At 38.2% G+C, this 26925-nt stretch overlaps 1 protein-coding gene across 2 annotated transcripts; it reads left to right on the top strand.

Annotated features, from left to right (window-relative positions):
* LOC120532894 (probable G-protein coupled receptor 150) lies at nucleotides 1-26568 on the top strand. 2 transcript variants are annotated; one of them, XM_039759367.1, is made up of 3 exons: nucleotides 1-1919; nucleotides 26280-26328; nucleotides 26426-26568. In XM_039759367.1, the coding sequence occupies exon 1, from the start codon at nucleotides 484-486 to the stop codon at nucleotides 1717-1719; it is 1236 nt and encodes a 411-aa protein (XP_039615301.1). In that variant the 5' UTR covers nucleotides 1-483; the 3' UTR covers nucleotides 1720-1919; nucleotides 26280-26328; nucleotides 26426-26568. The 2 variants fall into 2 exon arrangements, 1 of the variants encoding a protein (XP_039615301.1); XR_005634404.1 differs by lacking the exon at nucleotides 1-1919 and adding an exon at nucleotides 17599-17823.
* Nucleotides 26569-26925: the final 357 nt, after the last annotated feature.

The following is a 26925-nucleotide window of genomic DNA, read 5'->3' as shown; positions in this document are numbered from 1 at the left end:
TAATGGAACTATCGCTGTCTATTAAAGGAGTGAAGGATTTGAACGAAAGGTCTCTCTCGTTGAAGTGATGCAGCTGAAACAGCATGAAGATTTTTCTCCTCAGTCGTTTTTAAATGTGCACCCCGACCGCTTTGCCAGGTTGGCATCTCGCTGTCCTGCCCATCTCGGACTTTTTGTTGCGCCCCTAGCGGTATGGCGCTCGGGAGACGGAGATAGCGGCATCCTGTTGAATACGTGCTCAGGCTTTCGCGTCAATGCCAAGCTCGCTCCTTTCCACGACTCCCCACCTGTCGATGCCTTTGAATTGTGACGTGACGTGCGGTGGGCTCTATATAAACCGTAAATCCCGACCCTGTTACTCACTCACGACAATGTACCTGACAGCTCGGGGTCGCTGCGCAGTATTTCGTTGTCTCTACTCATCCTCCGTTGCTTGAAATACAGTTACTGGATCTTTTTTGTGCTGGAGTATACTACTGTTTTATGAATGCCCCGATGGAGGTGTTAAGTAGTTTGAGCAGTTCTGGGCACACGAATGTATCCACTTTGGTGGCCAGCTGGAACCTAAGCACGCATATCCTAAAGGGAAACGTCACCGAGATGCCCATTTACAACAGAAGGATCCGAATTATCTCTCTGACTGTCATCTTTGCCATCGCGCTCGTAGGTAACTCCACAGTGCTGCATAAGATTTGCTGTGGGAAAACCAAAAAGAGGAAAATTGACTTTCTTATCACGAACCTGGCGCTGGCTGACGTCTGCGTCTCAGTAATGACTTTGCTCTCGCAGATAATCTGGGAAGTTTTGGAGGACGAATGGGTGGCAGGGGACCTGGCTTGCAGAGTTTTTAAAATCTTTCAGGTATTTGGGCTGATCGCCTCGTCCAATATCATTGCCATCATCGCGCTCGAGAGACACCATGTCATCTTGCACCCCCTGGAATCTCCTCTGCCCGCAAAACTGCTAGCATCCCTGGGCTGGCTCGCCGCTCTCCTTCTTTCCATTCCCCAGGCTTTTGTGTTCAAAGTGATTCAGGCGAAAGATAAAGCTAAATGCGTCAGTGTCTTCGCCAACCTGCCAACCTGGCATTTCCAGGTGTACATCATTTATGGCTCTATTACTGTGTTTTTCCTCCCATTCTGCATCTTGTGCGTGGCGTACACACGGATTCTATGGACCATTTGGAGGAAAGAGCAACCTGTGGAAAGCGCCTATGAGGAGTCCAGGTGCGCCGATCCCAAGTATTTAAGGAGACCCGTGAAGATCACAGCTACTAACAGCTCTATCCCCAGGGCTAAAATAAAGACTCTCAAAATGACCCTGGTTATCATTATTCTGTTTATAATATGTGGGCTGCCGTACTTCATCATTGAAATGAAAGTTGCTTTTGGAAGTAGCACGCACCTGGACGAAGTGGTGACAGCAGTTCTGGGGATATTTGTGGTCACTAACAGCGCTGTGAACCCGTACGTGTACCTCTTCTTTAAAACCAACAACGTCCTCCTGAGGAAGGTGGAAAAAAACTTGTGTTTCTCCTGCTTAAAGGACTACCGAGAGAACACCTTTCACAGGGAGCTACTAGCCTACCCATGGAGGAAAGTAGAGCAGTCGGCGGGCGCCACCAATTCGGACACGGATACCTCCACACTGCCATCGATGAGCTGCTCGAAGCCCACAGGCTCCCTTAGTGACATTAACTCGTGTGACAGTTCCACCTGAGGCAGCAGGTCTGGGGATCTGGGCTGTCACAACGGCCAGGAAAACCCAAAAAACAACGGACACCTTTCCGCCTTAATTGTGTGTGATAAAGTGAACACAGACGCTCGACAGTAATCGTGTGTGTTTAACTGGGAAGCCCTCGTCCCGCAGATCGCCGGTAACGGTTCATTCATTTTGCTGCAATCTGTGTGTAAACTATGGTATGTTCAAATATTATATGTTTTAATGTTTCTGCTTCAAGTCTTCAACTATGTTGAACTATGCATCTTTCCATTAAAATGTAAACTATAGTTTCAAAATTGTCCATTACGTCTGATAAAATATGTGACCGCTGGGTGGAGTACACGCATTAAAAGGACTTTGTGCTTTGAGACTGGCGAAAGAGCGGACACTGAGTGTGACCAGCAACGCCGGATTTTGCTGTACAATCGGCACAAAGCAGTTCTTACTGAATCTGCCTTTTCATTTCACTCCCTGTAGAAGGAAGTACTGTATGCTGTGATTTATTACAGTTGAATACTGTTAATTAACAAGTGCTGGAAAATTCTATGTGTTGACGAACGTGAATCTTTTTTGTGTGTGTGTGTTTACTGTGACCTTCCCTACCGTGCCGCTCATTCAGACAAGATTCATGTAGTCCAGGCACTTGTGCTGCTGTGCACCACTTTTTAAAATTATTTTTAGTTCATAATATACATAATATACGTTTCGTTTTTAATAGGAATGCAGATAGTGATCGTGACTATAACTAAATAATAAATATGCCCCATTAAATTTTAAAAAAGTGATGTAAATAATCAATATGCAATCTATCTATCTACCAACCATACCATTTTCTAAACCCAATTAATCCGGAAAAGTTGTAGGGGGTCGGATCTTATCTCAGTAAGCACAGGGAGCAAGGCAGGAACAATCCCTTGAACGAGGGGCCAGTCCATATCAGGGGAACGAACTCAAACACACCCAGGCACATACAGTACACGCTGTTATATGCCGACCAGGCCAATTTAGCGTCGCCAGTCCACCTAACCTGCAAGTCTTTGAATTGAATGGTGGAAAACTATTGAGACACAGGGAGGACCAAGGACATGAACCCTGGTCTGCTTACTATGAGGCATCAGTGCTACATTGCATCATTGTGCCAACATATAGTACACACACACACACACACACATATATATATATATATATATATATATATATATATATATATATATATATATATATATAGCCATATTTCTGAATCGCAGTGTGATAATTTGGTTGGTCATCTACCAGGTAACACTTATGGATGATTATTACTCATTATGTCATATACTGTTTGTATTATTTGATAGGAACTCTATGACATATACGCACACTAAGGAGATGTGGACAAATCAGATGCTGGCTTGCAACTGATGCTAATGAGCTACGTGATCTGCATGTCAGTCTGCACAACAATCATTTAAAAAGCCTGTACAACACCTGATGCTACCGAGCTGCGTGATCTGCATGTCGCGCTGCGCGACAATCATTTAAAAGCCTGTACAGCAGCTGCTGCTACTGAGCTGCGTGTTCTGCATGTTGCGCTGTGTGATGATCATTTAAAAGCCTGAATAGAGGCTGCTGCTACTGAGCTGCGTGTTCTGCATGTTGCGCTGTGCGATGATCATTTAAAAGCCTGTACAGCAGCTGTCCTTTTGTCTCACTTCCTTGTCTCCCAGGACGTTAAAGTGTCTCTGAAAAATTGTTTGTAAGTAGGGCATGATGTGCAAGTAGTCTCACGGGACTTCAAAGTGTCTCTCTGAGATGATCATGTCTTGACCCCAAATTTTTTTATATAATAGATAGATATTTACATACAAGGGGCTTTTAGATATAAACAGGAATTTATGAGCTACACTTTATTTATTGAATACAATGAAACACACTATTTATCTATGTAGTCTCCTGCCACTGCAATACACTTGTACCAGTGCTCAGGAGGCTGCGTATTCCCAAAAGAGTAGAAGTCTTTTGACTGCATGTTGACCCATTCTTGCACAGCATAAATAACCTCCTAATCCGACTTGAATTCCTTTCTTCCTAAAAATTCCTTAAGCTGACTGAAGAGATGATAGTCCTTTTCTGAATGACTTGCACCAATCATACACTCTAGACTGAGAGAGACACTCATCCCCAAACTGATTTTTAAGTCTCGAATAAATCTGAGATGGAATGACTTCTTCATTTGCCAAAACTTTTATACAAATTTTCTGCGCAACACCACTGTGTACCTCCTGCTCTGACATGTTGATTACAACTGACAGGAACGGGGAAAGAGCAGCTAGCACTAGTAACGACAAATTCAAACGTGCATGTGCTTGTCCAATGAGTCATGTATACCTTGCACTCTATATAAGAATAAAGCATGAAAATTCCTGTTTATAACTGAACATCCCTCCTATGTATAAATCGATTAAGGGTATACAAGCCCTTAAACTGATTTTAAAATATAGCCAAAACGTTGCTATTGTTTCTAATGGCTATCACTGCTTGAAATGACTGATTTTTAATGTATTTTTCACATAATAACTGCTAAGCCCCATTTTCAGCAGCCATTTCTTCAGTGTCCTAACGATCAGCTCCCTTAGCTTATCCTTACTTGGTCCTGTTTACATGTTAACTGGTTATTAGAAAAACTTTTGTAATTGCATTAGCACTGCTGAAACATGTTATTTTGTTTGGGTTGCAAAGTACTGGCATTCCTAAAGTTCAGTTCTGGGTTTAAAAATGGCCAAAATGAAACAGCTTTCTCAAGAATTGTGTCAGTGCATTGTCTAATTGAAAATGAAGGGTAATATATGTAAGAGATTCCAAAGAAACATTTTAAGATGTCCATTACTGTCTTCAGAAAAGAGGGTAAACAGGACTGAGCCAGGATAGAAAAAGAAGGGGTAGGAACAGTTGAGCAACAGCACAAGAGGATAAGGACATCAGAGTGTGCAGTGTGAAAAACAAACACCTTAAAGGTCCTCAGTTGGCTTTTTCCTTAAATAAATATCAAATACCTGTGTCACCTCTACCACTGAAAAGACAACTCCAGGATACTGAGCATACTATGCATTTCCAGTCATTTTCCATCTGTGATCTTTTGTCAACATTAATTTTTTTTTTTTTATTATTTTCCTTGCCATGGCTTTTTCTTTGCAACTCTGTCTCATAGGTCAGCATCCTGGAGTCATCTTTTTACTGTTACAATATTAGTCATCTAGCATTTAAACAGAACTAATTAAGGATAAGCTAAGGGAGCTGACCATTAGGGCATTAAATGAATGACTGCTGAAAAAGGGGCTTTGCAGCCATATGTAAGTAACTTTTTGTCATTTTAAGCAGTAATAGCCATTAGCAACACTAGGAATGTTTTGGTTTGGTTATTTTTTTTAAATTAATTTAATGATGTCTTAATAAAAAAATATCAATTACTGTCAAAAACATGAACACTTCTGGGTGTGCCCAGACTATTGACTGGTACTATTTGTACATATAAATTCCCACCTCAACATCCGAATCATCCAGTTACAGGGTGGCAGGAAGTCAGAGTGTCTCTTTACTGGACACAAAGCAGGAGACAGCACTAAAAATGGGGAGCAGTCCATTGCAGGGTCCACTCACAAGTCAGTTCGGAATTACCAGTAACCTAAGATTTACATTTTGATGTGCAAGTAAAATCCCCACAGGCACTGGAACAATGTACACAACATGTAGTAACAGTACTACTTTATAAATATATTAATATATTATATATAATTAATGTATTAATATTACCAGATAATTATAAGTTAAATAATTATCTGCACGTTTGTGATCATTTTATTAGTGTCAGCTGTACAGCTTTCCTCACACGCATGTGGAAAAGTGGTGTGTCTGTGGTGACAGCGGTAAAGTTTCAACCTTGATCATTCAGTTTCTCTTGTTGTTTTACAGAAGTAAGCATGGCTGCATCACTCTCTGTTCGCACCAAAAAAGGGCAGGACACAATGATCTGCTTTTTAAGGTCAGAAGGTGTGCCAGGTACCAAAATCCTTCTTGTTTTGTTAGAATCACACCCAATGTTGTTGTCAGTAGTGGACGTGGATGAGCATGTTTAATATTTCTTCATTTTTTAACATCTGCAATCTATTTGTTAACGCTCTAATTAAATACTTTCTCCATATTATGTTGAAACCCTTTTATAGATTTCAGTACCTGGTATACTGTAACTTCACCCAATAAAAAAATTGATTACTGCATACTGGTAGAAATGGAGAATGGAGCAGCCAATTTTACTTCCAGAAAACAACAAAACTTTTACCAATGTGACCACAGACACACCACAGACGTGACATAGGCATGGGGAAAGCTGTGCAGTCAGCTGAAACAAAACTATCATAAAAGTGCAATGAGTATTGACTTACCCTTACATTTATATATATATATATATATATATATATATACAGTATATGCTGTGGGCTGATGCCCTGCCCGTGGTTTGTTTCCTGCCTTTTTGCCCTGGGATTGGCTCCAGCAGACCCCGTGACCCTGTAGTTAGGATAAAGCAGGTTGGATAATGGATGGATGGATGGTATATATATATATATATATATATATATATATATATATATATATATATATATATATATATATATATATATATATATATATATATATATATATATATATATATATATACGCTCCTGCCACTATTGCGAAGCAGTTCTGGAAGTTTTCTTTCGAGAGTGTCTTTGGTTGTGCTGTCGTGGCTGCCTGGATGTCCTCAATGGATTGAAATCGTTTGCCTTTCATGGTCATTTTCAATTTAGGGACCAGCCAGAAGTTGCATGGCGCCAGATCCGGCGAATGAGGTGGATGTGGACACAGCGTAAAGTTTTTATTCAACAGAAATTGTCATACTAGAAGGGATATGTGACAAGGAGCGTTGTCATGATGAAAAATGAAACCATTTCAACATTTACCTCAGTTATTGATGTTGAAGGACGTCCTCATCTTTTCTTGTCTTCAACTGAGTCAGATCCATTATGAAATCGATCAAACCATTTGTAAACAGTCTTAATTGTCGGTGTCACCATAAACCAATTTCAACATCTGATGGGTTTCCTGAGCTTTTTGCAATTTGAAACAAAATTTCACGTTAACACGTTGCTCGATATCCATTATTAATGACAAACTTGAAAAACACACTTGAACTCAACAGTGGCTCACAAACGACTGACAGTATCAAGCAGGTTGAAACTTGTCACAAACGAGGCTCTAGGATGGACATGTCAGAACCTGCATTGAATTGTTTTGTGTTGCTCTTGGATGGTGCTCTGCATCAACATTCACCATACTTTTTGGTCATACCTCGTATATATATATACACAGTATATACTGTATATATATACTGTACATACATATATATGTATTAAAATACAATAGAATAATCTATCTATCTATCTATCTATCTATCTATCTATCTATCTATCTATCTATCTATTTAAAAACTAAGGACTCTTTGTGAATTAACCCACTCTCTGTGGAGTGAAAAGCTGGTAAACTTTCTCTAGCCTGAAAGCTGGTTATATTAGTGACGGGGCTATGTCATCATTTATTAAACATGCGGTGGTACAACCTTGTCTTAAAAAGGCAGAGTTAAATCCTAGAGTATTAGCTAATTTTTGCCCGATTGACGTTAAAATATTAGAAAGAATTACTTATAATGAAATGGTTGATCATCTTAACTTCAATAATTTATTTGAGATCTACCAATCTAGCTTTAGGTGTTATCATAGTGTTGAGACAGCCCACCTGAAAGTGTTTATTGACATCTCTCTTGTTACTGACTTAGGTGGAGCAGCAGTGCTTGTCCTCCTAGACCTTTCTGCAGCTTTTGACACTGTTAATCATGAGATCTTGCTGTTAAATGTGCTGCTCTTAACTGGCCTAACTCATATCTTACTAGTAGACATTTCATAGTGACTTTCAATTCCTCTTTATCCTCTACTGCTCCTGTTAAATGTGGTTCTCCTCAGGAATCCATTTTGGGTCCTATTTTATTTTCTATATATCTTCATCCTATCGAAGGTATTTTTAGGAAGTTCAATGTTTCTTTTCACTGTCATGCTGATGACACGTCTGTTTATATTGCTGTGTGCAATTTTGCAATGCATCACTTGCACAATTGTCTGGAAGAATTAAGATCCTGGATGGCTGACAATTTTCTCGATCTAAATCATAATAAAATGAAAGTGCTGAAAATTGGTCCTGCAGCCAAAGCTCAAGCTGGTTTTGCACTTCTTGGCTCTTTCGTGGACTTTTGCAAACCTCAAATTACAAATCTTGGAGTTATTTTTGATAGTAACCTCTCTTTTGAGAAGAGTTGCTTTTTCTAGCTTCGTCTTTTAGCCAAGGTTAAGCCTTTTTTATCTCCTAAGGATCTTGAGAAAGTTACTCATGTTTTTATCTTTTCTTGGTTTGATTACTGTAACTCATTGCATTATGGGATCAATAAATCACTGATATGCAAGTTTGCAGCTGGTTTAGAATGCTGCTTCCTGTTTTTTGGTTGGGGCAAAAAAGTCTGCCTCTGTATGTCCAATTTTAGCCTCTTTACACTGGCTGCCAGTTAGCTTTAGAATTGATTTTAAATTGCTGCTGGTTTTAAAATCTTTACATGGGCATGCTCCCACTTATTTATCTCAATTGTGTGTTATACACCAGCCATCCAGAGAGCTTAGATCTACCAGTCAGTTGTCTTTTATGGTCCCTCGTACTAAGTGTAAACTAAGGGGGACAGGGCTTTTGCAGCTGCTGCACCTCATCTGTGGAATTCTTTACCTCATCACATTAAGGAGTCACCTTCAATTGAACTGTTTAAAACTAGACTGAAGACGCATTTCTGTTCTCTAGTTTTCTGTGATACTGATGTTTCCCTCCTCACAGTCAGTTGTTTGTTTCAATTTACTGCTGGTTGTATTGTGTTTTATTGTATTTTATTGTATTTTTTTTATGTTTATTGTGTATTGTATGTTTTAATGTAAAGGATTCTGGCTACAACATTAATGATGTTGTTTTAAATGTGCTGTATAAATAAATTGACATTGACACTGAAAGCTTCTCTCCATTGAATCTTGGAGCTGGACACCCCAAAGTAGCTCTAAGATTCCACTGTGTCAAGCCAGGCTCTGTGCCAGTAACTGAGCCCTGTCTGAGAAGACTAAAAAAGAAGTTACAGGATGGGAACACAGCAAGGAGCCTAAACACGAGCTAAGTTAGCACCACACGATGAGCAAAGCAACATGTAGCAAAGAAAAAGAAAAGTCTGTCACTTGAAAATGGAGCAACAAAAGCAACAACTTCAAACTAGATCAGATATCATTGTCAAAGACCTGGTATCATAAAACCGTTTATCTGTGCCAAGATAAATTAGCTCTTTAAACAGCCTCTTTTGTGTTATGTGTTTGTCGGTTTTGTTTGTCTGGCTTCTTGTCTTCTATGTTGATACACATGCAGTTGTCAAGTTTCTATAATCATTGTGGTTATGAATAAACTGAGTTATTCTGTTTCTTAAAACAAGTGTGCTCCAGTTACCTTGATACACTTCTAACAGCTGTAGACTCCCTTCTAAAGAAAGAGGTAAGGAAAATAAAAGTGGGTGCCTTAGCAAGTTACTTAATTAATTACCAGCATTGCATGATCAATTCATCTTTTCCTACGGTAAACAAAAATAATGTCTTGTAATCAATAATATTTATATCAGTAGTAACAGCAGTAGCAGTAGTCATATTGTCACATGTGCAGAATGCAGTGCAATCTGTCTTCTGCATGTTCACCTTACATGCAACACATTGCCACTCTCTGGCTCCATGATAATCAAGAATGTGTTAAAATACAGAACTTAATTTCAACTAATAAAAAATAAAAATTAGTGATAATGGATTATTTCAAAACAGAAAGCTCTGAATGTCTTGGTTGGATAAATGTGCACACTAACTAATACCTTGTGCCAGCTCCTTTTGTTCTTATTACAGCAGTACATCTTGGAAGAGAAAACACAAAAGGTCATAAAGGGTCTGGGGCACCTGAAGGCAACCCCCGTATATTGAAGGGTGCGCAAAAGAAAACACGTGGTATAGCACTTAGATGTTGACTAGTCCTGTGGGGAGATTGAGTCTGCTCCAAGATGGTGATGTCCTCAGATATGATGGTTTCTGGGAGGAAGAGGTGGGTATATTTGGGTGGTACCCGGGTCAGTCTTTCTTTCTACAGAGGGGAAAGAAGAAGAGATACCGTTATTGCACACTGCTCTCAGGTGGCCCAGGGTAATATTGTCATCAAATAAGCCTGTAAGTTGTTCCCCAAGAGCACACATGTGACAGTCTGTTATGGAAGTTTTAGTTAATATGGAATCTTTTACAATTTATTACAAGTGTATCCTTAAATGAAATTGTAACAAAGAATTATTAAAACATAAGGAAAAGGACTGAAGGAAACTAAAGGGTTAACTAAACGTGACTTAAAGCTTGAGCACATGAGGTCTGCCTTGCCTTTGAGCAGTGGTCTCCATCTCCAGCCTGGAGGGCCGCAGTGATTACAGGTTTTCATTTTAACCATTTTTTTAATTGGTGACCAGTGTTTGCTGCTAATTAACTCCTTTTCCTTTTATTTTAATTGACTTGTTTTTTAAGATTTTTTCCCCTGAATTTCTTCATCGTTCCTCTGAATTGCTTCATTTATTTCCTTAAATAGCATCCAAATAGAAATGAATTGTGAAGTGAGTGAGCTAACAGAAGAGCAACTAAGTCTGGGCCTCAAACTCCAACCAATTTCATTCCAACCAGTCTCTTAATTAGGCTCTGATTCTTGTTGTTAATTAAATCTGTTCTTTAATTCCATGGCTTGTTGCTGCTCTAATTGTGCAATAACATACATTAACAAAATTGTTAATTTTCTCTTTTCAGAGAGCACTGTTGAAATGTTTTAGAGACCTGAGTAGATCAACATAGCTGAGACCTTCATCTTTCTTTATTTTCAGATATTGTATGATAGACACAGTTTGCTGGTCATGTTTTGGCTCATTTTATATCTCACTGCTAATTAAGGAAAATTAAACAATTAAGGGGTCTGAGTCTTCAAGAGCAAGTCAATTAAAATAAATTTAAAAGAAGTTAATTAACAGCAAAACAGGTCACTAATTAAGAAAAGGGTTAGAATGAAAACCTGCAGCCACTATGACTCTCAAGGAATGGAGTTGGGGATCCCTGCCTTAGAGAAACCAGCAGCTTGATTTTCCATGGTTAGAATAAGCTAAATGAGTAATGGACACCTCTTCAAAGTGAGGATAAACTAATGTGAAAGTCCTAAGACCCCTCCTATTAAGTGGTGCTAGGATCAATAGATAGATACTTTATTAATCCCAAGGGAAATTCACATAATCCAGCAGCAGTATACTGATACAAAGAAACAATATTAAATTAAATAGTAATAAAATGAAAAAATTAAAATAAAATTAATGTTTGCATTTACTCCCGGGTGGAATTGAAGAGTTGCATAGTGTGGGGAGGAACGATCTCCTCAGTCTGTCAGTGGAGCAGGACAGTGATAAAAGTCTGTCACTGAAGCTACTCCTCTGTCTGGAGATGACGCTGTTAAGTGGATGCAGTGGATTCTTCATGATTGACAGGAGTTTGCTTAGTGCCCGTCGCTCTGCCACAGATGTTAAACTGTCCAACTTTACTCCTACAATAGAGCCTGCCTTCTTAACAAATTTGTCCAGGCGTGAGGCGTCTTTCATCTTTATGCTGCCACCTCAGCCCACCACTGCGTAGAAAGGGCACTCACCACAACTGTCTGGTAGAACATCTGCAGCATCTTACTGCAGATGTTGAAGGATGCCAACCTTCTCAGAAAGTATAGTCTGCTCTGACCTTTCTTACATAGAGCATCAGTATTGGCAGTCCAGTCCAATTTGTCATCCAGCTGCACTCCCAGATATTTATAGGTCTGCACCCTCTGCACACAGTCACCCCTGATGATCACGGGGTCCATGAGGGGCCTGGGCCTCTTAAAATCCATCACCAGCTCTTTGGTCTTGCTGGTGTTAAGGTGTAAGTGGTTTGAGTCGCACCATTTAACAAAGTCTTTGATTAACTTTCTGTACTCCTCCTCCTGCCCACACCTGATGCAGCCCACAATAGCAGTGTCATCAGCGAACGTTTGCATGTGGCAGGACTCCGAGTCATATTGGAAGTCTGATGTATATAGATTGAACAGGGCTGGAGAAAGTACAGTCCCCTCGTGCCCCTATATTGCTGCACACAATGTCAGACCTGCAGTTCCCAAGACGCACATATAGAGGTCTGTCTGTAAAATAGTCCACAATCCATGCCACCAGGTGTGAATCTACTCCCATCTCAGTCAGCTTATCCCTAAGGAGCAGAGGTTGGATGGTGTTGAAGGCGCTAGAGAAGTCCAAAAACATAATTCTTACAGCACCACTGCCGCTGTCCAGGTGGGAGAGGGATCGATGAAGCATATAGATGATGGCATCCTCCGCTCCCACCTTCTCCTGGTATGCGAACTGCAGAGGGTTGAGGCGTGGTGGACCTGTGGCCTCAGGTGGTGAAGCAGCAGCGCTCCATGGTCTTCATCAGATGTGACGTCAGAGCAACAGGCCGGAAGTCATTCAGCTCACTAGGACGTGATACCTTTGGGACAGGAGTGATACAAGATGTTTTCCAAAGCCTTGGGACTCTCCCTTTTCAATAGTACAATCCTTAAATTACCAGTATTAGCGAAGCAAAATTCAAGTAAACGGAGAGTCGAAACTAGTCAGAAAATACTGGTGGCACCATTATTGGTTGACTAGGTGAAATGATAAAGCTATTCATATTGATGCATTAGATGAGGTAAGTGGTAGTAGAAAAGCATAAAAGCAAATAATTGGTATGATTGATTGCTCACTCCATGAACTGAGACATTTGTGTAAATAAAGAATTGTTCTGCATTCTCATCCGGTCTCCGTGAAAATGGAGGAAAACTTTTTCCACAACACTCTTTTGATAAGGTCACACCTGGATTTTGTGTTTTGATGCACTCATCTCAGTTAGATTGTGAGTTTTTTTTTCCCTGTTCACAGCCTTCTTTAGGTGAGTTCTCAGATTTTCTATAGGACTGAGGAGCAAGTGTGACCCATGGTTAGTCTTGATGCCTCTCAGTCTTGATGCCTCTCAGATCTGATGTCCTGGGGCTGAAAGTCTGTATTCTTGCTGTGTCTGCATGGTTTCTCTAGGTACTCTAATTTTCCTTACATAAGCTAATTGATATTTTCCATCTGTGTGTGAGGGGGTTATGCAATGGACTGGCACCCTGTTCATGACTGGTTTCACCCTTGTACCCAGGGACAGACTCAAGTTCTAAATTTTGTTAAGTAGGTATGAGAATGTTATGATCAGGTTATACTGTTATACTGAGGTCCATTTCAGGACATTGACTGCTCAAGTTTAAGTTTATTCTCTTTTTGAATTGGCCATGTGCTTGAAATCACTGTTAAAGGAAAAGCAAAAATTCTTCATAAACATGATTTTTATACTAGAGGACCTTAGGTTTAAAATCTTGATACCTGAATATTTTTAGTTCCTCTTGATTAGAGCCCATGCCCCCATAAATTAGAAGCAGCACTATAGCTGCCCATGCCATGTTTGTAACAACAAGTGCTGTGTATCTAAGAGATGACTTATGTTTATCTTTGCACCAAATTCCTCTTTTGGAAGAAAAACCTAAAAAGTTCTAAGAACCAAAATCAGTTTCATTTACAGAAAGAGGTCCTTACAGCATCTTTATGGTTATTGTAGGCTTCTTGGTATTCTCTCACATGAGATTTATACTTACTTGCTTATCATTTTTCCTTGTAATTTCAAGGTGCTACCATATTTCCTGCAGCTCCTAAGAATGACCATTACAATTTATTTCAGTCCCTCTCCTGATCTGCCCTTCTCAGCAATATGATCCTGTAGATCTTTTGATGGCTTCTTGTGGACTGTGATTATCTGTGCACTAAGCAACTAAGAACTTTCAGGAGCATCTTACAGGGTCAGTTGGCTTTATTTAGTGATATTCAGAATGATTTCAGAAAATGCCATGCATGAGCAAAGTTTCCTTTTTATTGTACCCGACTTCAAATGCGATTGGTGAAATATGAACACTGATACAGCCCTAATCACAAAGCATTGACATAATCCATCCATCCATTATTCAACCTGCTATATCCTAACTACAGGGTCACGGGGGACTGCCGGAGCCAATCCCAGCCAACACAGGGCGCAAGGCTGGAAACAAACCCCAGGCACGGTGCCAGCCCACCGCAGATGGATATAATCATATAATCAAAGTATGGACACAAATGCTCATTTGTAATACCTTTAGGTAGAGTTGGTTACATTAACTTATTAAAGGTGAATAACATTCCTACATGAGTTGTCTTGATTTTAGGTTTACATTAACAAAAGCTTAATTTATTTCAAAATTTACATCAACAAAAACTGATATTTCTGTAGGGGTATGAATTATTATAGATAGATAGATAGATAGATAGATAGATAGATAGATAGATAGATAGATAGATAGATAGATAGATAGATAGATAGATAGATATTTGTTTCAAGATGGAAATTTGGCTTATTACAGAAGCTCAATAAATATAATAATGAAGATCAACAATTCACCTCAAATACACAATAGAACTGCTAAAAAGGAAAGAAAACTTCAGACTTTGCTAATGATAAAAGGAGCAGTCACAGTCACAGTGATACATTACAAAGACATATTGTTGTTTATATAAAGGAGCAAAAGTAGCTTTTCTTGACATGCTTCTGCTGAATAAATGCTAGTGTGTCAGGATGTGCCGCATTATTCATGATGGCTATCACTTTTGTCTTCATTTTCTCCTCCAGGGGGTTGAGAGTGGGTCCCATAACTGAGCCTGCCTTATTAATCAGCTTGTTGATTCGGTGGGCCTCTCTTGAAGTAATGTTACCAGCCCACCACACCACAGCACAGAAAAGTGCACTGGCCATCACAGAGATGTAGAGGATGTGAAGGATGTCACTACCCATGTTAAAGGAGTGCAGTCTCCAAAGAAAAAACAGCCTGCTCTGCCCCTTCCTATATAGTTCCCCTGTGTTTCAAGACCAGTCCAACCTGTCATTAATATGGATCCTCAACTGCTTGTAGAAGTGTGCCATCTCCACATCCACCTCCTGAATAGTAACTGGGTGTAGAGAATGTTTATTGTGACAAAAGTCAATAACCAGTTTCTTGGATTTGATGAGTTAAATTGTAAATAATTCTTTTTGCTCCAGGAAACAAAGTTCTCCACCTGACTCCTCTCCTCTGTTTCATACCCCTTGTTAAAGTACCCCATAAGTGCAGAATCATTGCAGAATGTCTGTAAGTGACATGACCTGGTATTATATTTATAGTCTGAGGTGTACAGAGTGAAGACAAAAGGAGACAGGACTGTTCTTTATGGGGCTCCAGTGTTGCTCACATCCATATCAGAACAGTCCTTCATTCTCACAAATTGCAGTCTGCTTGACTGGTGGTTCATTATCCAGGACACCATAGGCCGACCCACCTGCATATCTCCTTTATAGGGATGTCTGGATGGTACTGAAGGCACCGGAGAAATCAAAAAACAAAATCCTCACAGTGCTGCCAGCTTTGTTCAGATGGGAATAAGATAGATAGATAGATAGATAGATAGATAGATAGATAGATAGATAGATAGATAGATAGATAGATAGATAGATAGATAGATAGATAGATTTCTAACTTAATGGTTACTTGCCAGGGTGGAATTAACTATTATATGTATATATTTAAATAATCAAATAGCTGTCATAGATAAATATTTTTACATAGATAACCAGTTACTTTTTAATTAACTAGTATTATTGTCATATATATTCTTACTTTTAATAATTCAGCTCAGAACATTTCTTTTGCCTGTGCATTTCATTGTTAACAAAAAGGTTTTCATTCAGCACACAATTTACTAGTTGTGCAATTAATCCATTATAATTTGAAATGAACCAATGAGCACTGATCTCAGTGAGGACTCTTGGTGGTTACCAGGAAACAGACAACTGGTGCTGACTGCAAGAGTCAGGTCTCATATCTCCTGAAATGGAAAATTACATTTTCCTAGTAAAAGAATGCATTTTAATTGAAGTATCATGAGATACAACATTTCTTTAATTAGATTTATTTGTCATTTATAATTTTAAAAAATTAGTATGACTATCTATCTATCTATCTATCTATCTATCTATCTATCTATCTATCTATCTATCTATCTATCTATCTATCTATCGTGCCTTTTAATCATCTACATATGGTACATTTTATATTGTATAGAAAATGAATGTGTAGTGATAAAATGTATGTATGTATGTAGGTGAAAATATGAAAGACATGTTTTCCTTATTAATATCTACAATTTTGCTTTATCAGTTTTATCATTTTTTTATATTAATATCCTTTTTAATATGCCAGATGAAGTGGCAGAGAGTAGCTATAAATGTGACCTCTCATTTCTGGTTTTTAGAAGAGCCTTTAATATGAAATAATGTTTAAAAGTGTCTAGTTTTGGAATCAGTTAGTTTAACTTATCACTAATTAAAATATGAGTTATTAAGGTTGGTCATTTGTTTGATCAGAATGAACAAAAGTGGAAAACTGCATTTTATTTAGCTTCTGTGATGTGTGTGAGGTCAGAGCTCCTGATAGGCGTCCTGCTAAGCCAAATACATTTGGCACTTAAAAATCTAGCGACTGGACTGATGTGTGAAAAGGTCATGTCTGAGGAGTTCGCCACATTAGATGAAGGTTCAGAATTTGACATTTTTGTGAAGCCTAACACTGTAGACTTTGAAAATTGCCCAGGGAAATGGTGCAAATTGATAAGGATAGTATATTATTTATTCTACTTAGGGAAGAAATCATTATGTGAAATTTGTGTTAAATTATCACACATTCATGCTTTAAAGGCCTTGAAAGACACTCAGTGGAGAGACATTTTATAATCAAGCATCAAAGCTACACCTGCTTGGGGGATATTGTACAAATTCCCACCAGAAAAAAGGGTAGCGTATTACAATGGATGTGGCTCTACTGAGCAGTTGTTACAAGTTCTTTATTATCTATTTTGGGGTCTTCTGATACCAATACTTGTCCGTTCTGTTCTTAAAAAGAAACCAGTCATTTTTTGGAATGCTGCTGTAGATTAACACCTGTATTTGAGTTCCTTGATTCTTTGTTTAAAAAGTTTGATTTAGATTTTTCTGTGAATTATTTTATTACAGTAGTGGAAATCTCAGAAAAATTAAAGAATAAGCATTTAATTACCAACTTTTTGATAGCGCTGGCTAAATTAGCTATTTTAAAAACAAGGAGAAATGAAAATTAAAAATGTATTGGCTACGGATGTGTTAGTTATGTTTAAAGTTTTAGTTAAAAGAAAATTAAGAGGGGATTTGGGTTTTTAAGAATGTATTGAAGACTTAACACTTTCAAATGCATATGGGGTACTTAGGAAGTTTTGTACATTGTGGATAAAAAGGAATTAATCATGAAGTGATGATGGGGGTTATTTTTGAATGTTGAAATTTTTTTTTGTTCTTTGGTTGAATGTTTTTGTGATGATCTTCTGTTTTGTTGTTTATGTTTAATTTGATGTACTGTATAACTGCTGTTGTTGTTCTTTTGTTTAATAATGTAATTTTAAAAATAAAATCATCCATCTATCTATCTGTGTTTCTCATATCTATCTATCTATCTATCTATCTATCTATCTATCTATCTATCTATCTATCTATCTATTGTCACAGACATGTGCTTGAGAAACAGCTTCAGGACACGTCAGCTTGTAATTCCACTCCAAGCCAGGGGCTGGCACTGTCTTATAATGCTTCACCTCTCCTTCTCTCTGAAACAAACATATCACAGGCTTATGACATTACTTCCGGTCCTGGGGTCCTGGACCTGCCCTTTCCACCTCGCTGACTACACTGACTATATTACCAGCACTGTGACCATCTTTCTCAGGTCTGATCAGATATTCGCATCTGGAAAAGATGTTTCTTGCACGACACATTGATTTGTGTTTATTGTTTTCAAAACCATAATATGCGGCATTTGTGTGAGTGCACCCCAATCCTTTATCTGTGTCTCTGCGCTTTTTTACACTATCTATCTATCTATCTATCTATCTATCTATCTATCTATCTATCTATCTATCTATCTATCTATCTAAAAACAAGCTTGTAAAAAAAGCTTGTGTGCCTTTAAGGCGCTGAAGCATGACCACAGGAAAACCGTAGAGTATGCAGTGAGCATGTGTGATTGAGAGATGTATCACGTAAAAGCCGGTACTACTGGAGCTGCTAGAGAAAATTTAAGTTTGTGCATTTGTTGACCAAATGTAAGTTCTTATGTACATATTTAGAAGTCAAGTGTTAAATGTTAGAGAGAAAACTGTTCCGAATTAGTAGTTAAGTTAATATGTTATGTTACTTAGTGTTTATTATTATTACTATAGATCCCATTAGAAGCATTCAGTAAAATAGAGGATGCACTCTGTTTAATATAAAAAATCAGCCTGTAAATTATTGGGATATTGCATTAAATCTTTAAGAGATGTTGTGTATTAATATGGATATAAACCTGTTACATTACCACATTGAAATTGTAATTGCAAATACTTTGATCGATAGTTTGTAGCTATAGTGCCATCTATTGGACATTTGTGTATTTGTGCATAATGAAATAACATTTATATGTGTACTAAATGTCTTATTTTGTTATTTGCCTGTTAGAACCACACACATACTCACCTACCTGTACAGTTGTTCTACTTCATGTGAATTTCTGGCATTTCAACATTAAAGCAATGTTCTTGCAATGGTTGGATTAGTTCCTGTGTTCTAACCAACACACCCCAGCGACTACAGCGAATTGCGAGTCTGCCTTCTTAACTTCCTTTCCAATAAAGTGCGAAGAAAGTGACAATTTTTGGTGCTTTATAAATAAATGTAGTTCTTCATAATAATAATGATAATAATAATAATAATATCCAACCCTGTTTTACATCCCCAACCTGAGCCCTCAAAGATTTTGATATATGGACACTATCTGCTGTGTCACCCAATCACACTGTTTCAACATATCTGTAGCAAACAGCTGGATAAAAACTAAACAGGACATACAGTTAGGTCCATAAATTTTTGGACAGAGACAACTTTGTTCTAATTTTTGTTCTGTACATTACCATAATGAATTTTAAATGAAACAACTCAGATGCAGTTGAAGTGCAGACTTTCAGCTTTAATTCAGTGGGTTGAACAAAAAGATTGCATAAAAATGTGAGGCAACTAAAGCGTTTTTTAACAGTTTTTTAAAGCATTTCAGGGGCTCGAAAGTAATTGGACAAATTAAATAACTGGAAATAAAATGTTCATTTCTAATACTTGGTTGAAAACCCTTTTGCTGGCAATGACAGCCTGAAGTCTTGAACTCATGGACATCACCAGATGCTGGGTTTCCTCCTTTTTAATGCTCTGCCAGGCCTTTACTGCAGCAGCTTTCAGTTGCTGTTTGTTTGTGGGCCTTTCTGTCCGAAGTTTAGTCTTCAACAAGTGAAATGCATGCTCAATTGGGTTAAGATCAGGTGACTGACTTGGCCATTCAAGAATTTTCCACTTCTTTGCTTTAATAAACTCCTGGGTTGCTTTGGCTGTATGTTTTGGGTCATTGTCCATCTGTATCATGAAACGCCCAATCAATTTGACTGCATTTAGCTGGATTTGAGCAGACAGTATGTCTCTGAACACCTCAGAATTCATTCGGCTGCTTCTGTCCTGTGTCACATCATCAATAAACACTAGTGTCCCAGTGCCACTGGCAGCCATGCACGCCCAAGCCATCACACTGCCTCCACCATGTTTTACAGATGATGTGGTATGCTTTGGATAATGAGCTGTTCCACACCTTCTCCATACTTTTTTCTTGCCATCATTCTGGTAGAGGTTGATCTTGGTTTCATCTGTCCAAAGAATGTTTTTCCAGAACTGTGCTGGCTTTTTTAGATGTTCTTTAGCAAAGTCCAATCTAGCCTTTCTATTCTTGAGGCTTATGAGTGGCTTGCACCTTGCAGTGCACCCTCTGTATTTACTTTCATGCAGTCTTCTCTTTATGGTAGACTTGGATATCGATCGCCTACCCCTGGAGAGTGTTGTTCACTTGGTTGGCTGTTGTGAAGGGGTTTCTCTTCACCATGGAAATGATTCTGCGATCATCCACCACTGTTGTCTTCGTGGACGTCCAGGTCTTTTTGTGTTGCTGAGTTCACCAGTGCTTGCTTTCTTTCTCAGGATGTACCAAACTGTAGATTTTGCCACTCGTAATATTGTAGCAATTTCTCAGATGGGTTTTTTCTGTTTTCTCAGCTTAAGGATGGCTTCTTTCACCTGCACGGAGAGCTCCTTTGACCGCATGTTGTCTGTTCACAGCAAAATCTTCCACATGCAAGCACCACACCTCAAATCAACTCCAGGCCTTTTATCTGCTTAATTGATAATGACATAACGACGGACTTGCCCACACCTGCCCATGAAATAGCCTTTGAGTCAATTGTCCAATTACTTTTGAGCCCCTGAAATGAAGGGATTGTGTTAAAAAATGCTTTAGTTGCCTCACATTTTTATGCAATCGTTTTGTTCACCTCACTGAATTAAAGCTGAAAGTCTGCACTTCAACTGCATCTGAGTTGTTTCATTTAAAATTCATTGTGGTAATGTATGGAACCAAAATTAGAATAAAGTTGTCTCTGTCCAAATATTTATGGACCTAACTGTATATTATGAGGATTCTTTTTTACCAGATGGCATGCAGCACACTCTTTTCTGCTTGACTGTGCGATTGAGCCCTACATAGAAGTGATGTACCGGTATGTGTGCTTATCGTCTTACACCCAGTAAGATAAGTAAGTGGGATAATAATAACACAGATTTTTATTCACTAAAATGAGTACTCTGTTAGATTACTTGTTACTTTAAAAAGTAATCAGCCTACTTAACGCACATTACTTTCAATGTGTCACCCCCTACACTGCTCTCGAGATTGTGCTACTGAGCTTAGCACTGTACTTTCAGCTCATCAACATAAATTTAGCTATTTTTGAAATATTGAGATTAATTATTTTAACCAGTTGAAATCCAAGCATTTGTCTCAGGAAATTTATATTTGTGGATACTTCCGTGGCATGTACATGGCATATAAGAAATCTGGCTTTTGTGCATAATTGGGTTATTAAAACGAATGTAAACACTTTCATTTTTGTATTAGCATTATTTTGAATCCTAAAAGATAAACGGCTAGTTTATCTTAAATCTTAAACAACCTGGTCAACAGTCGAATGAGTAACTAGCATATTTCAGATTGCCACTGAGAAGTATTGAAGCTGATAATTTTGGGGTGTCATTTGAAGTGTCCATCATGCTGCTTTGTAATTTTGCCTCTTTGTGTCTAATAAATATGAGAAGTTTTATCTGTTAAGAGTAATAATTGGATCTTTTCTTTAAACTGATGAAGAATCTTTTAATTACTCTAATGGCTGTTGCAACTGTGATGCTAATATTTTTATTTTCCAGTGTTGTATTGCTTTACTTAAGCACGATTTTATGAAAATTATTTATTACTAGATCACTTAATTCACTTAATGAGGCCTTCCAGGCCGTCTAAAGCCAACACCATATTTAAGAGGGCTCAAAAATGCATAATTGGATGAATGGATCACGTAGTGCCAATAGAAAATTGACTGACATGTTTAGTCATCTTTGAAAAGCTGAATGTCAAGAGTGAATTTGCCTCCTTCACATTTAAAATCTAGCCTTTCTATCAAAACACATAAAGGCTAAATTGTAAAAGCCAGTAAAAATGTGACAGGCATTGTACAGTAACAGAAGCCTTTCAAATGAGCCAAACATTCTTTGAGAAAACCATTCCTGAAATCCACAACTGAATTAAACATGCAAGCTAAAACATAATATTAATCAAATGTTAACAGCTGAGATCAATAGTATACACAGATCTTGACTGATTATAATATTTAAGATGACCAAGAGAAAAGAAGTTTGTGTAATAATGACAAAGTGAACAAAGCAAAGAATAAGCCAAAAACTTGCTGACATACATGTGAATGACAGAAATCAAAGTGTTCTGTATTTAAAAGTATTGATTCACAGAAGGTAGAACGTTGTACAATTAGTACATCTTTGTGAAGGTTCTATGATATTTTAGCAAAAAAAGTAAAACACATGTTTACAATTCAGCATGAAGGGAGAGCTGAGCTGTCCAATGTTATTTTTCGATGCCCATTTATAAACCACACAACACTCTGAGAGACAATTATATGATTAATGGCAGCGGCAGTTTAGCGAGCCCAGGAACACGTGATCACATGTGTTGAATTGCTCAAGCACAGTGTAATTGGCAAACATACAGAAATGAGGCAGCAGGGCATATCGCATCTCTGTTTAATATTCTCTCCAGCTTCCAGACAGATCACAGCAAATTATAATAATAATTACAAAACCCTTCAACCACTTATTCTCCATCTTCTTGGAGACCACTTTAATTAATCCTTTCCAGTGCTGCATTTTTATCATGGTCACATAGGCAAATTATGATATTTTGTAAGGTGTGATGGATGGTTAAGGTCAATATTCATATAAATGTTCCAAGCATTTCTGTGATTTATAGAGTACAGTGCTGATAAAATTCAAGTACATGGTAGAGTGTCTTTTACGAAGGTGACCACAACTATACGATACAATAGAATATCTCCCAAATTTAATTCTCGACTACAAAAAAAATAGAAATAATGGCAACACTATAATTTGAAGTGATTCTGCTGTAAGCTGGAATTTGTTAGCATTAGCTTTATTGTGAAGAATTTTAATTTAATGCAACATGGCAGATAATATAGATTCACAGTTGTGCTGTGGTTGCCTCTGCTTCCTAGCTCCATAGTTTTAGTCTAAAATTCAGGATATGCATGTTCTTCCCATGAGTTTTTTTTTTTCCCTGGGAGCGTCACTTTTCCTCTCATATCCCAAATACTTGCATGTTTTGTTTCCTGACGGCCTCTAAATTGGCCCCCTGTGAGAGAAGTGTCTTGAATTGGATGGGCCTGTTGAACACAATGCTGTTTGGATACGTAGCATTTCCTTGACCCTGTCCTTGACCCTGAATGGCATTACACAAGTCCAATCATAGGATAGCATTCTGGACTGGAAGTTGACCCAAGGGCAATATTAAGGTTTGGGTTTGAGAACAGACTGGTCATCTGGGGCCCCTTAATGTGACGAAGTTGCTGATTTGGAAATACCGTATATGCTTGCACATAAGTCGGGTCTTGAAACCTGAAAAATCAATCATAAAATCAGACCCCAACTTATATGCCTGTTCAAATTTTTTTTATTTTTTACATCTTCTTGCTTCCCCGAATCTCGCGGCAGTCTTTCAGACACATTGAATTTTTTTGCTGCAGTGCATTTACCAATTTCTTTTGCCACTTCAATGACTTTTAATTTAAAACCAACTTCATATTTTCTTCTGATTGAACGCACCATCGTAGATAAGGGATGCTCTTATGATAAAGGTGTATGAGGGTGTGAGATACAAAAAACACAAAACGGTGCAAACGTCACTTCGGAATAGTTTGGGTATTACCATGTGGTCACGTAGGCACAATACATAGAAAGAAAAGGCAGTGTGCTCCGTGGTTACTCTCTCAGGTGGGCATTAGCATATCATAATCTCTTGGACCAACAGCTGAGTTTTCCGCAATCGACTTATACGACCGACAGTATAAAATACCGGAAATTGTCCAGTAAAATCAAGCCCGACTTATCCGTGGGAGAGTGTATTCCAGTGCGAGTATATTTGGCAAGTGTTTTCACCTGTTTAGGGAACATATTTTTAATAGTTATATAATGATGAGCAAACCCTGCCGAATTCACTTGAGTTTGGCAAAGTCGTGGAAATGTGTTATGTACTTGAGAGTCCTGAACAGTTCAAAAAATGCCCACTAGAGGAGGAATCACTGTCAAAACTCTAGTAACACAGAGGGACACATTGAATCTTCATAAATAAGAAGACTTATTGATACAAAAATGCTCTGTAACAAAAGACAGCACCATACAGAACAAAAGGCAAATGGAGTTATCTATACTAATAAAAGGCAAAACCCTCACTGACTCACTCACTCGCTCACTCATCACTAATTCTCCAACTTCCCATGTAGGTAGAAGGCTGAAATTTGGCAGGCTCATTCTTTACAGCTTACTTACAAAAGTTAAGCAGGTTTCATTTAGAAATTCTACGCGTAACGATCATAACGGTCAACAACGTCCACCATGTTGAACTTTCTTATTTATGGCCCCATCTTCACGAAATTTGGTAGGCGGCTTCCCTGCGCTAACCGAAACCAATGTACGTACTTATTTCGGTGGTATGACGCCACTGTCAGCCGCCATATTGAACTTTCCAACGGTCTTTGTTACATATCAGCCCATCTTCAAGAAATTTGGTATGCAGGTTCCCAACGCTAACTGAATCCTACTTACGTACATATATACGTCCAAAGCCTGCAGCTCGGTCACCGTGTGAGGCAGCATTGGGTTCCCCATCCCAACGCCTCCCACGTTGTTGGCTGCCTGCCTATATAAGGCCGTCCGTCGCTCCGGTCTCTACATTCCCTTCCTTGCTTCGCCACGGGATTCACGTCTCCCTGCTGATAACTACAGCATTTTTATTTAATCTACGGCTTCTCCGCTGTTTTATTGTTCGTTTATTACGATTATAGCTATTGTGTAGGTATTTTAGACTTCCTTTACATTGTTCAGGTACCCATTTCCTTTATTGTTCCATCCATACCCCTATTAACATGTCTATCGAGGTGATCACCATCAATCAAAGAACTGTCACTTACCGAGTGGTTGCCATGCCCATAGATGGCACCTGCCTTTTCCATTCTCTTTGTTACATATTGCACGGCCATATCAGGCTCACTCTTGATATCCGAAGTAACATTTTGCCTTATGAATTGAATGACTGGGACAGGTTCAAGGTGTGGACTGATGACGGTACATGAGATAATTATACTACACAGGAGCACTATAAGAGTGGAATGCTTAAGCCTTTCACCTATGGTTCTGCATGTGAGTTGATGGCTGCAGCTGAATTGTTCGGTTGTCGCTTTCAAGTGTACCGAAATAGCCAAATATTTTACACCTTTGGACAACCCCCAATGCCTCTTAAACATCTTAGATTCACAGGTGATGATTTCAGTAGTGGACACTTTGATTTTCATGAATGTTTAAACTCTCAAAAGCTGTGTGTGAAGTTATCGATGAAACCTGTTTTATGCTTACAACGCTTGGCAGATGCCGAATGTCACTTCAACACAACGAATCCTGCAAATACCATCGTAATTGAAACAAACCATGAAACTCAAACCGATTATGACAGCAGCAATCCAAGCTGTGAGATTTGAAACAAGATTACTTTTCACATGGCCAACTGTATGTTGCATGCTCAAGAGTAAGCTCAGCGCACAGCTTGGTCATATTACAACCGGAGGGCCAAACTGACAATGTGGTATACAAAGAGATCCTTAACAAATAATTATTGGTACATTTTCTCTCAATTTAAAAAAGTTTAATTTTCTTCTTAATAAAAAATTTAAGGCAGTACTTCGCCACTGCGAAGCGTGGGTACTTTGCTAGTTTAAAATAAACACCATCTCATAGCAAAGTCCCAGTACAGCAATCCAATCAATTAAACAATTCATCTGCTTTTATACTTTTTCTAATTACCATTGCTTCATCTAACACATCACATCATCTGACTCTTAATATGCAGAACTTTATTACCTCCCCCAATCAACTAACACTACCAAAAATTTCTGATTTATGTAGATTATCCTATTATTCTGAAGAGTGCTTTTTTAAGCGGGATTGTCCTATTGATCTTAGCATCGCTTCATAGGAGATGTATGGGATTTCCCATCAGTTTATCCCTGTTTTCTGGAAGTGTGTTCATTGCTCATTTACTTTATTCTCACCTTGAAAAACAACATTAGTAGTTTCACTAACACGTTTTCAGTTTTAAGTTGAATTTAGTTAACCCTTAAGTTACAGTCAATCCCTTTCCTTATGTTTAAAAATGAATTGTGTTATGGCTTCATGTAAAATATTATTATATATTAACAAAAAATTCCACAATCTCACTGAAAAATCTCTGACGCTCTATACTGATTGAAAGGTAATATTGTGTTTTTTGCATAATTTGGCAAGGATACAGTAAATTACATTCATTGTTAATGTTTAATTTTAAAGATTGCCAATTATTATAGCTTGATTTCATTGAATTTTGTGATTATATTGAGCTAGTCAGTTTTTTCTACAGATCTAAATTTAACTTATATGTTTATGTTCTAGGGGCTGCATGGTAAGATTATGATTACTGATAACAACGTTAGATTAGCAGGTAAAATGAAGAGCTAACTTTTTAAAAATGCCATTATACTACTGCTCAAAGATGACTTTTATCACTCATATGACACAAAATTAAATATTTTTTACAGAAATGTTAACTGCAGAAAAGAAGAAGACCCCACCAATCAAGCCTAATTCCACCATGTCTCCAAGAGAGTCTTGCAGACAGATGTTGTCATAAATAATTGAATGTCCCCTCAGCATTCTGAATCTGTCAAACTGCTATTTTGCATAAAACCCCTCCACATATTTTATTCAATCTCCTCTCTCATTTCCACAGGTTTCTATGTTCTGATCCAACAGTGATGATTACTCTCAAATGATTTTTGAGCTCTTGCTGTCATGAGCTAATGAATGAAATCAGCGTGTTTGCATGGGGCTGGTGATCGTGTTTGTTTATTAGGTTACATCTGCCAGATGAATACATTTTTATTAATTTTGCTAATTTAGGATACATATTGTTACACAGTGCTATCAGATTTGAATCACTTGCAAAATTAATTTGAACTGTCAAACACAAAATATAAATATGAGCCAAATCAGGATTGGGTCACTTTTACCTGCAGTCTGAATGTAGCATTAGTAGCCT

The sequence above is a fragment of the Polypterus senegalus genome, chromosome 7 (genome assembly GCF_016835505.1).
Source record: "Polypterus senegalus isolate Bchr_013 chromosome 7, ASM1683550v1, whole genome shotgun sequence".
In the NCBI taxonomy this organism is placed as follows: domain Eukaryota; kingdom Metazoa; phylum Chordata; class Cladistia; order Polypteriformes; family Polypteridae; genus Polypterus; species Polypterus senegalus.
Note: the sequence above shows the minus strand (reverse complement) of the source record. Positions and strands in the feature narration are given on the sequence as shown.

What these genes read in the sequence shown, in the direction of transcription:
- LOC120532894 (XM_039759367.1), top strand. Translation starts at nt 484, where the DNA reads ATGAATGCCCCGATGGAGGTGTTAAGTAGTTTGAGCAGTTCTGGGCAC.